The sequence below is a fragment of the Lutra lutra genome, chromosome 8 (assembly GCF_902655055.1).
Source record: "Lutra lutra chromosome 8, mLutLut1.2, whole genome shotgun sequence".
In the NCBI taxonomy this organism is placed as follows: Eukaryota; Metazoa; Chordata; class Mammalia; order Carnivora; family Mustelidae; genus Lutra; species Lutra lutra.
In genome coordinates, this window is record NC_062285.1 from 26,042,556 (window position 1) to 26,054,629 (window position 12,074).

Below are 12,074 nucleotides of genomic sequence, written 5' to 3' on the forward strand. Positions count from 1 at the left end.
TGTGGTGAAAGGGGGGGACACATATCCCAACATCCTAGTTACACCTTCGCTTTTATGGCACGTTCCAGCAACAGCAGCAGGTGACCCTTGTTGTGGGGCAGGCTTCATTGGGGCTGAAAATTATCCCTTTAGAATAAAATTTCCTTAATTTAAATTCCTAATTGTTCAGAAAAAAATTAAATGGCATTTTTTTTCCCAGAGCTTAAAGAAATTGAAAAATTTTTTCTGGATGTGTTAACTTTCCATTCAGTAACCTTGGATGTTAGTTGTCCCATAAATTATATATGGATGTGCAGATCTGTAGTTTTCAGAAAGAGAACAAGAAAAAGCAAGACTGCATTTTTCAGTTTCCTTGAAAAGTTAAGGATTTCCTTTTTCCATTCATTATTTCTTCAAGAAGAAAGCTGTTTTGATTATTTTTTAACACAATTTGCAGTAACTGGTTCAGAGGCACGAAAAGCCATCCCGAGGCGCAGCTGATGAGACAGGAGGGACCCCAAGAGACGTACAGGAGTCTTCTCTTTCTCTCAATATTGCATAAGCCAGATCACATTCACGTGCTGGCATGCTTCCAAGTTAAGGGGACATGGCTCTTCAAAGACTTCTCCATAAAAATAAGAAGTCAGTTCTCTTTAAAATTAGAAAATGATTTATAACAAGCTGGAAAGGGTTGGTTTGGTCCTCTAAAAATGATAAAGACAGTACTTAGCATAGTGAGAAGGAATATTCTATAAGACCCTCCTAATTTGACTGCCATGGAAGAAATGGTAAGAGAAATAGGACATCCTTAGATGTGTATGAAGTTAGTTCACCCAACATCAATAAGTTCTGTGTAAAGAGCGTTCTGTTTTACAGCATGCAAAAAGGATGGTGGATTTACTTGGAGAAATGTTATTAATTTTAAAAGTTACAAACATAATTTCCCCCCATATTGGTTTGAAAACAGATTTTTTGTGTTTATTGTTTGCTTATTTTCAGCAGACATTCATCATCTATAACTGTGACTACCTCGAATTTCATTGAAATTGTTTGCAGTTTTTAAAGTTATAACATTTCTGTTTGCTCAACCTTTGAGGGTAAATAATTATGGTACCCCAAGCCTTAAGTTGTCCGTACGTGAAGTTTTTTGTAGTATCCTCAAATAATGCATATCCGTAGAATTAAAATTGCATTTAGTGTATAACAAAAGATACCATTAGATCCAATCCTTCAAACTTTCTCATTGTGCCTAGGGACAACCTAAGTAACAGCAGCACATTCCAGTTCCCAGTGTCGGGCTGGACACAGACACTAGAGGGAGCTCTGCAGAAAGAGGGATTTTCCAAATGTTCTACTGTATCCCAAGGACAAGGGGACAACCTCTGTTTACTTTAATAGGACAGTTTTATTAAGGAAAAGATACTAAATTGAAACAGAGATAAAGAGATAAATGTAAAACATGAAGATGGAGAAAAGATGTATGAGGATCTCCTTCATCAAGGTGGAGGAAAGCCAACACACCCCTGGCCCGGAACCCACTGAGCCTGAATACAGCCTCCCAGTATACTGTGCTCCGCCGGCTCTTCCCCGCCCCGATGTCCCACCCCTCAGAGAGTGTTCTAAAAGTTTTAATGTGTTGACAGTTCTTAATTTAGGGAAATACTAGAAAAACTATATATTTTTTTTAAAGATTTTATTTCTTTATTTGACAGAGAGAGACACAGCGAGAAAGGGAAAACAAACAGGGGGAGTGAAGAGGGAGAAGCAGGCCTCCCACCAAACAGGGAGCCTGATGTGGGGCTCAATCCCAGGACCCTGGATCATGACCTGAGCTGAAGGCTGACGCTTAATGACTGAGCCACCTGGGTGCCCTGAAAAACTATTTTTTTCATTGTTAGACAGATTTCACTTTTAACGTGAGATTTTCGAACAGGTGGGTCCCAGGTTTTTCTGGAAGGCCGTTTTTTCCAGAACTCATATTTTTGTACAATGGAGTATGTGTTTCTAGTGAATTTTTACAGTGCTGTCCCCTGAGATGCACCAGTGTGACACTAGGGAGGCCTGCTATGAGTGAGCGTGGGCCCCCGACATTAAGGTGGTAACCGTTATTAGGTCCATTTCCCTTGGGCACTGTCTCATACTACTGTCAAGATACCTTCCTCTCCCTCCCCACCCCTTTGTAATTTGTTGTTGATGCTTGGAGTGGGCCATTCTCTTCTCTGATGCTTAGGAGAACTTCCGGCCATGAATTCGTCCATTGGATCAAACTGCTGTACTTGCAATTGCCAGTCGACGTTGCAGGCCATCCTCCAAGAACTCAGGACCATGCGGAAATTAATGCAAATTCAAGCAGGTATCGAGACCAGGCTGGGGAGGAGGCCCCTGGCTTGTGACGCCTTAGGCCTGTTGGGCTGGGACGGTTATTGTGCTCTGCGTATCTGGTTCTTCCCACCTTGCTGTCCGCTGTGCTTTTTTGTTTCCTCAGCTTTTGCTCCAACACGTTTTTCCTGTAGCAAATCTAACAGGTTTCTCATCGCTGATACTACTCCTCATACACTGGTGCACACGTGCTCCGCAGAGTTCACTCCCTCATCTCCAAGGCCTTGACACGTGTCAGTTAACTGAGTTTTGAAACAGTCATAAGTGAAGGTGGGCATAGTTCTTCAGCTCACTTTCCCTGTGTGAGTCAGCAAGGAGGTTCACCTCAGAACAAAAGCATGGCTGACTCCTCTGACCTCCTGAGGTGCTCCATTTGGGGGCTGCATGTGCGCCGGGAACCCCCACGCCCATCCCCCCCTTGTGGGGTGCAGCGTGACAGAGGGGAAGCCGTGCACTGTCATACAGGGGCTGGAGGGCCCTCTCGGGGCATGGGCTGTCCTGGAAGAGACATTCACAAGCATAAGCACATGAGGTGTTGCCTCTTAGGCCCTGTTTCTGGCTTGTCTCCCTAATATTCAGCATGTAGAAGCCCAAAGACACTGGGCGTCCTGTCTTCCTTAGTTACACGACGCTTCTTCTGTTCTCACTCTTGTTAGTCAAGTGGAGGGATGGAAGAGCCATGAGTCTGCAGGCTGGGGTCAGGGTCCTTGTTCTCCTCATGAAGCTGTGTGACTTCTCTGCTCTCACATTTATCCTCTGGAGCGGGAATGTTAATATCTAACTCGCAGGATGGTTTTCAAAATAGGATGAGTTAGTAAACGTAAATGAAGTCTGTAAAGCATGATACAGGCAGCAACTATTTCATTAGTGTTGTTCTAAAGACCAGGAGCAGGTTCACCACAGTGGCTGTGGTGTCTGATCTCCATCAATGGGGGGGAAATACAACTTTCTGGTCACAGGTCCAGAAAATACTAAGTCATTTCATTAAGGCCTCCTCTGGTGAGGGAAGACTGGTCCCTGAGCAGGAAATAGTATAGTCATATATGGTCAGCCTTCCCATCCCTGCACCGGAAAGAGATTCAGGAAGGTCATCCTTCCAAAACCGTACTTGGCGCCATTTGGTGAATTCTAGTAAAATTATAATATTCAGTGATGTGGTTTTGATATAAAAAGCTTAATACTTAGACACACTCATCACCCAAGAGCACAGGAAAGGAAGGTGAGCAAAAGGGCCCCTGAGAAGCAACATCTAATTGTATGTGCTGAATTTGGTTTTAGCCCGAGGAAGGAATAAGCATTTTGGTCAGGCCAGTAGGCGTTCACTCATCTTGTTCCAACACAACCACCCATGTTCTTACTGACCTGGCAAAAGTTAACATCTCTTAAATGAGGAACACAGAAAGAAAGTTTACTCCATGATGTACAGATTCTTTTCTCGGAGGAAGAGTTTGTTAGCACTTAAGAAAATATGCATATGAAATTCTAATGATTTATTTTGTTACTTAAGCTCCTTACTACCGAAATGGCAAACTACGAATTGCAACCATTTAAATCCTTGACTGAAGCCCTTTTGGAATCTATTAAGTAAATGCCACTTTGTCACCGTGTTTTCTTTTCCGAACCTTTGCAGATTAGGCCGGTAAATGATTCCAGAGCTCGTAGGAGAGCAGAAAGGATAAACCGAAAAAATTACTCTTCTTTAATTTCCTTAAACTTAAGAATCTGTGTTGTGTGGGTAGATTGACTTAAGGCTTATTGCCTGTAACACGTAGATTTAAATTATATTCAGAAAATTTCACCTTTGCTTGAGGGAGAAGAAAAGGAATACGATGAAATGATAAGATCTGGAAGCAACCGAGGACAACTGTGTCTATACTTGCCAACAGAGGAGAAAAACTCAGATAAAGTTCTTTAAAGCCAAAGCATTTTCACTTTTACTTTAGAATAGTGAGGCTTGGAGAGGTGTGAGTCCTGGACCACTGAGAGCTGCTTCCATTGTCCGTTTGACTTTGAGTATGGAGACCTGGCCTTTGGTGAAAGTCCAGAGAAGAGACAAAAGTTCTTCTCTCGGGCTTGTACATTGGAATTACTGGCAGAGCTTTAAAAAAGATCTAAGTGCCCGGGCGTCACCCCTGCAAATTCCAATTCAGTTAGTCTGGGGTAAGGCTGAGGCACGGACTTTTTTTTTTTTTTTTTTTAAAGCTCCCGGGTGATTCTAATGTTCAGCCAAGGTCAAGCTCCAATGAACAAGACTAATTACTGCACAGGTGGCTAAAAACTGTTTCAGTGCTCCTATGAAGTACGAGTAGTTGGTTTCTTTCTTTCTTTCTTTTTTTTTAAAGTAATCTCTATACCCAACGTGGGGCTCAAATTTACAACCCCAAGATCAAGGTTGCCCACTCTTCCAGCTGAGCCAGCCAGGCTCTCCAAGTAGTTCATTTCTAATACTTGTAATTTTTTTGCCAGTCTAGAGATGCAAATACCAAGTTCAAAGTATAAATACCCTTTATTTGCAAACTGATAGGAGATGATCCATATTTATGTGCATTTAAAGATCTTTGGTTTTCATTTGGCTTCTTTCTATAAAAAAGCAGGCATATCCTCTGATCGTATTTAGTAAGCCATATTGATACATGAAGATTTAAATAATGATGCCGTATTTTTCCTCCAACACTTTCCATCAGAATATTTCTAAATGGTTAACAAACATGACTTGCCAAAGAGCGTCTGTGAAAACTGAACTTACTATCCTCGGTTTCCTTAAGTGTAGATTCAGTACTGGTACTTGGCCTTTGTTTGGTGCTTTCGTCTTTGGAACTCCCTCTGTTTCTGGATTTTACTGGTCTTCTTGACTTGTGCAGAACTATGTCATTCCTATCTTTTAGCTACCTAAAACCAAGGTATGGAGGGCAGCCTGGGCAGAATGCAGTAGTGAGTGTAAGGCTGTGTGGACAGTATGGGTTTGTGCAGAAGCAGTAACCGTCCCTGAGAAATGACCAGCAGGCTTTGCCCACATACGGACTAGTCATTCCAGACTCGTTCTTTAATAAATGGTCACCATTGCTCAGTCTTAGTCAGTTTTGGTGTCTGTAGATTGCTAGCAGTTGATCATTTTATCCTCAAAGGACAATTAGAACATTCCTGAGTTTGGCTTACCAGGAAGCATGGACTGCTACACCCGGAGTTAAGTTCTGGGTTCCCATTTATATAAAAATGTCCTGCGACTTGTGAGATCAGGCTCAGTTATTTTCCTATGGCTCATCAACCCTCTCTTCCCCGGAGCCCAGCTGCAGCAGTCAGTGTCATCATTCACCAGCATGGGGGACAGAGATTTCTCTGGGTTACTCTCCTGCACGTACAACTCGACAATGCTCCAGAGACCATCTTTGGTGACCTACAGGTCCCACAGGAGATTGCCTTTGGTCTGCTTCCTTGACTGAACCCTGTTTCAGTCTCAGCTTGTGGAACATGTAGATGGGTGATAATTTCTCCTAAGTTAGACTCAGGTACCTGTACCCTATTTTTGTTCATTCTCCACAGTTGGAACCCAAAACAGACAACAACCCCCAATTTCCCTTATATGCTCCCAGCGAACTGCTGTCAATCGCAAGAGAAATAAAAAGAAAAAAGTGCCCCCAAAGACCGTTGAACCTCTGACTGTGAGGCAGAAGCCTGGTGTGTTAGAAATGGAGAAGAAGACAGCCGGGGCATCCGAGCAGCCTGGCTCCCAGACTGCTGAGCCCCCCTCGGCCGGGGAGAACCGCGTGCTGGGATTCGGCATTATCCTGGAGTCGCCTGCCTCAGATGTAAGTCCATGTTCTCTCGCTGCTGACACTAAGCTGATGTCACTGGCAGGAATTTTGTAGAATTGTACACTTTCTCTGTAGCTGGCTCCTCGCAAGAACACTAGAGAAACTTGCAAAAGACATATGGGAAGGAGGAAAGGAAGACTATCAATAATTTCCTTGCCTAGAATTTTCTCTTCCCCAAATCATCTACTTTCTTTATTTGAACCTGCCTCCAGCCTTTATCCCTGCACAGAGGCTGATGGAGTAAATAATCAGCTACTAATTTCTTTAACAGTTTTAATTCTGATGTGGCCGTTTTCAATTTCCTCATCGTAGAGAGTTAAAGGAACATAATTAAATCCTTTGTAAATGGGCATAAATGAACAGAACCTTACAGATAAGGTCACACCTTTCTAGAAACACAAACTAATAATAAAGAAAAAGCGCAGTAGTGCTAATTCTATTTTACAGATGCAAGCCACACTGCTAATTAGGTCGCAGTGCCATGCCATTTACTCTGTGTAATGATAGGTTAACGCTCTGCAAAGGTTTTTCTATTTTAATATCATAGCTAGAAAGTTGGTGCAGTCCCAGATGTTGGATGACATCTAAGATATCCATCCGACCAGCCATTTTATAGTCTTATGATCATAAACTCATGTCTTTAAGAATATGCTATCTTTGCAACTGCACACGCTTTTCACAACATCTTTATCTAAGTACATGGATGCGAGCCCCATCTTGTTGGGGGAGTTCTTAAAATAAACAAGAATGAGTGATCTATTATTATCAGTTTGCATAGGATGAGAATCCTGCTGAGAACACCCACAAGCCTATATGGGATTGGAGTTCAGCCCTACCTTTTAAACTTTAAATAAAAAATAATTGCTATTAAAAAAAAAAGTGTTCCCTTTTAAATTGAAGTTTGCTAGTATGTATCCACATTGGGTCTTTACTAAAGGGAGGTGACATTCTTAGACTAGAAAGTCATTTGAACTTTTGCCCAGTCCTTAGTGTGAAAGGGTTTTCTTGTTTTTGTTTTTGTTTTTTATCTTTGAACGCATGCTAAAATTATGAAACAGTTCTTATCAACTCAAAACTAAACTTCAAAAAAAATCACTAATGATGATAATGTTCTACCCCAGGCCAGTCAGCTGATTTGATTATATCATACGCTTACTGCAACTAAGGCCCTGGTTTCAAAACACAGATAGATCACATATTTGGAAACAGAGGTGAATTATTCCACGACACAAAGTACATTCCATCTTAAGCAGTTTTCGTAAAACTTTTATATTTTTCTTGAACATTCCAAGAGTTCTTTTCTGATAGACACTAATGTATCAGGAGCCATCATTTGAATTGCGTAACTCATCTCCTAAATGGGTCACTTCCATGCTAATAACTGAACTTCCTCCTTTCTTTATTTTTAAGCTCCAAATATACTTCAGAGGTAAATTGAGGAAGATCTGATAGAATCCTTATGTACACTAATAAAACAGAATAGAATTTTACCAATATCAGCATAATTTTGCTTATATGCCAAATAAAAACAAATTGCCTTTTATTCATGATTATTTTTGCTAACAAGAGCTGTTAAATTTAACAAAACACATTCAGAATTGTCCATGAAAACTCAGTTAGATGCTGATTATCTTTGAATGAAGAATAACATGCTTCTAAAAGCAAAAAATATATAGAGATAATTATCTTTACATTATCCAGCTGATATACCATCCGATTCATCTGTTCAGCAGAAACTGTACCGGCGCCAAGAGCTCTGTGCAATGAATCCCATCAATGGGTGAGGCAGTTCTGTCCACAGATGGTGTTCACTGGCATTAATGAGCCAGCTTCCACGGTCGCTGGGCAGGGCAGGTATGGGGGGCAGGGGAGGGTGTGTGGATTGACTCCCTTAGTTGACAGAATCATCAGTGCAAAGGCATCTAGATTTAGGTGCCCTTCTATTCTTTATTATTTCTTAGCCATGGTCCTTTTAAATCTGGTGGAAATCCAGAGGAGAAAATAGGAAATACATAATGATCTTGTAGGAATTGTTCCTTAGAATGAATATGAGAAAATGAAATATAATTGGATTATATATAAATGGATGGGAATTCTGTATTTGTGGATTTGAAGATGGCCCCTAGGAAGTACCCAGCAATGGGAGGATTAGGTCCAAAGCTGTAGGATTGGGCAAGTGGCCCAAGGCAGCTGGAACAGCTGTCTGGCCAGCACTGGTAGCAGATGATGATACAAAGGTAATATGGGGCCAGGTAGTGAAAGCCCTACTATGCCATGCCGATGCCCTCAACCTTCATCTTGTGGACACTAGGGAGCCATTGCAAGTTTCAAATAGAGGAATGGTCACACCTGTGTCTTAAGAGTGGAGAGTGGCACTGCCTTGTAGATGAGAGAGAGAGAGAGAAAAGATAGTAGAGACCAAGAACCAGGAAGAAGACAGAGTCGGTCGGGTCTGGGAGGGTCTACGTGAGCAGTGAGCCTGCAGAAAGAGAAAGGAGCCATTTAGGAAGTGCACAGAGGCCTTGGTGGCTCGGTCGAAAACAGCCCCCACATTTCTCTTTTGGATAACCAGGTTAGGCACTTGGTTAACTGAGATATAGAGGAAACAAGGGCAGAAGAGGGCCTTCAGCTCCAGATGGGAAGCACAAGTAAGTTTGTATCGCAAAAAAGTTCTTAGATGTTTGGAGGGTGGCAGAAAGATCAGAGCTAGAAGCAACAAGAAAAAGACACGTAAAACTTGTGCTTTCACGGCATTGTTAGGTGTTAAAATTCACATTAATTTTTTTTCATTCACAGTGTGTTAAGTCCTCTGTTTTGCACCATGACTTTTAGAGTCACCCCAATACAGATTTGTCTAGGGGCCCTGCAGGGCCTTGCAGGGAGACCGCCTGTCATCTGAGCCCCAATGGTTACCCCTACTCAGATGTGTAAAAACTGCACTCTCACCAAAGCCACCAGCACTGACCCTCTGAGTGTTGTAAACACTAAATGATAGAGAGCATGTGCGACTGCCCTCCTGCAGGGCCTGGCACGTAAAAGGTACTCAATAAATGTGACTTAGTCTGCAAACAACAAAGCAGCTGCATTTGCATGAAGCACAATATACAAAATAAACTTTGGAAGCTTTAGATCTAGGGCTCAGCTTTAATTAGAAACCTCTCTTCACCTTAACTCCCATTTCCTCGTTCTCTCCTCGTTACCCTTCTCAGTACCCCTTCCCTGGGCTCCAATGTAATTTTTTTTAAAGATTTATTTATTTATTTGAGAGAGAGAACAAGCACTCATGCATGCATGGGAGTGTGGGGAGGGGCACAGGGAGAGGGAGGGAGAGAGAGAGCACAGGCAGCAGGGGCAGAGGGAGAAGGGGAGAAAGAATCTCAAGCAGACTCCCTACCGAGCGTGGAGCCCAATGTGGGGCTCGATCTCAAAACCCTGAGATCATGATCTGAGCTGTGATCAAGAGTCAGATGGTCAACGGCCTGAGCCCCCCAGGTGCTCCCAAGATAATTCTCTTTTATAGAACTTTTTATACTAGTCTGTAATTATTTACATGGTTTCCCTTCCTTCCAGGAAGGAATGCCAGTTTTTCCAGAGCAGGGGCTATATGATAATAATAGTATTTGTGTGCCCCCCTTGGCTCAATAATTTTAAATCACTTTCATACCCGCTCTCTGAGGTGTCATTACTGTTCTCATAGATGAGGACACAGTGGCATAAAGGGCTTACATAGCCTACTTGGGGTCCCAGCCAGAAACGTTGAGCTGGCTCTCACACTCAGGTCTGCAGTCGCCCTTAATCACCAAGTGACACACTTGGGCATCTGTTCTAGCTCTGTTCCTGTATGTGACCCTCACTCAGTAACTGGTCACAGGACAATCGTTGTGTGAGGAGAACAGAAAGGTGGGATCAAGGCAGTTCTGTTTACTTGGAAGGTTCTAGGAGAGAAGTGAATGGTGAAATCTGAAATCAGGCTGCCTTTGTGAGAAGCTCAGCCAGGTAGCCCTCGCCTCAGTTTTCTTTCCATAAAATGGGAATAATAGGAACGCTGACCTCCTAGAACTGGCTTGCCGGAAGAGTTACATGAAGTCATCTATGTGAAGCATTTTGAATAGTTCCTGGTATTATTTAAATACTCAATAAATATTGGTTCTTTTTTGAACCGTAGCAGTCCTAGCTGATTATATTATAGGGACAGATCTAAATGTTTGTTAAATAAACTGAAGTGTACATGTAAATGAATAAATACACACGAATAAATAGTGTTTATAAAAATAGAGTGGCTAGAAATGTTTCTACTTTGGGGAAGAAGTATTTGACCCATTTTAAATTAGCACATTAAATAAAATTCAAGCCTAAGTTCCACAGACGCCAAACCAGGAGCCCAAAACCCAAAACCGAATTTCAAATTTAATATATATATATAGTACATATATATGTGTTTATGATAATTTTTAATAATAGAGCACTTTTTTCTTTATTGGAATTATTGTGAATACTTTCCAGTAAACCTAGATTATCCAAATTTAAAAGGTATCAGAAGATAAATCTATGGCTACTCATTAACTGAAGATAATTCCATTAATGTTTATACTAAGTCATTCTTCCAAAAATAAATAATTTAAAATTTATTGCTGCACTCAACAGAAGTAACTTCTAAAATCAGAATCTGGTTTCTTAACACCTTCTTAGCCCAATAAATATGTCACCCACTGGAAACTAGTAAAGCCAATCAGTCAAGCAGGTGACTGTTACTCACTGACACACTGCACTTCAGGCAGCATATGCTTAAGTAAGGATGTTCCAGTGCCGACTGTTCGAGTTCAAATCCTGCCTTCGCCCCTAATTAGCTGGATAATCTAAAACCAGTTATCTGACCTCTCCAAGCCTTAGTTTTTGCATCTGCAAACGGGGGATAATAAAATACTCACTTCTCAGGGTGAGGATAAAAGTTAGAAAAATCCACTTCATGTGGGTTAGCCTAGGGCCTGGAATATGGAGTAGCGAGTAAATGTTAATGACATCTCCATTTTCCGGGGCATACCTAGGTGAAGGAAACAGCCCTTGCCCTGCAAGTAGTATAGGAGGAAAACACAGAAGCAAGAGGAACGGTGTAATACGATGGAAGGTCTAGTCGTGGCAGTCAGAAGATGGCAGAGGAGACTTCAAGAGCAGAACTGGCCCTCTGTCTGGAAGGTCAAGGACAGGCTCTCCGAGGAACAGGTGCACTGGAGTTGAAGAAGCAAGAGGGCCGTGGCTAACATCATACATCTTCAACATCTGGGCTCAAATATCTTTAGCATAAATCAAGCCATAGTGCTTCGAGTCATTAATTTACCACCTGAGGAAGAAAAAAGTCAAAAACATCTCTGAAAGACATTGGAGTGTCTCGTTATGCAAGTGCGCAGAGAAATTTCAAGGGGCCAAGTTGTATTGTGTTTTCTGAAGTTAAATGCTTAGTTCTACCAAAAGTTTGTCGAACACAAAAGTCTGTAAAGGCTTAGCCCTTTAATGACTTCTTGTCATTTTCATCCAGTTCAACCTTACATGTATGCTAGTATATAGTTGAGCTAGAACTTTTGCCCAAGCATTTTTTTCCTACTGCCGAGCATTCACCTTGCAATCGAGTCTTGCTATAGTTCATCCAAGGTGGAGACTCTGCCCCTTCGACACTGAGGCTCCTAGCTCCCAGCTAGACCGGCAGCGGCAGCCCAGCCTTGTGATCTGGTATATTCTCATGACTACCCAGCTCCCTGGCCATCATGATGGCGTTGCATTTAATAAACAGTAATAGTGGTTCCTGCTTCACCTACCTGGAGCAGACCCGAGTTAGAGGAAATGATTTCAGTTTTTCCAGATCACATTTGTGAGCAACCGAACCAGATCACATTTTTGAGCAAAATAAAA

General features: G+C 42.0%; 1 protein-coding gene across 11 annotated transcripts in view; it reads left to right on the top strand.

Annotated features, from left to right (window-relative positions):
- BEND7 (BEN domain containing 7) overlaps nucleotides 1-12,074 on the top strand; it is a 79,264-nt gene that overhangs the window by 27,187 nt on the left and 40,003 nt on the right. For all 11 annotated transcript variants that reach the window (XM_047739802.1, XM_047739804.1, XM_047739799.1 and 8 more), the window contains 2 exons: nucleotides 2,210-2,332; nucleotides 5,899-6,164. In XM_047739802.1, the coding sequence (XP_047595758.1) occupies nucleotides 2,210-2,332; nucleotides 5,899-6,164 (389 nt within the window). The remainder of the gene's footprint in view (nucleotides 1-2,209; nucleotides 2,333-5,898; nucleotides 6,165-12,074) is intronic.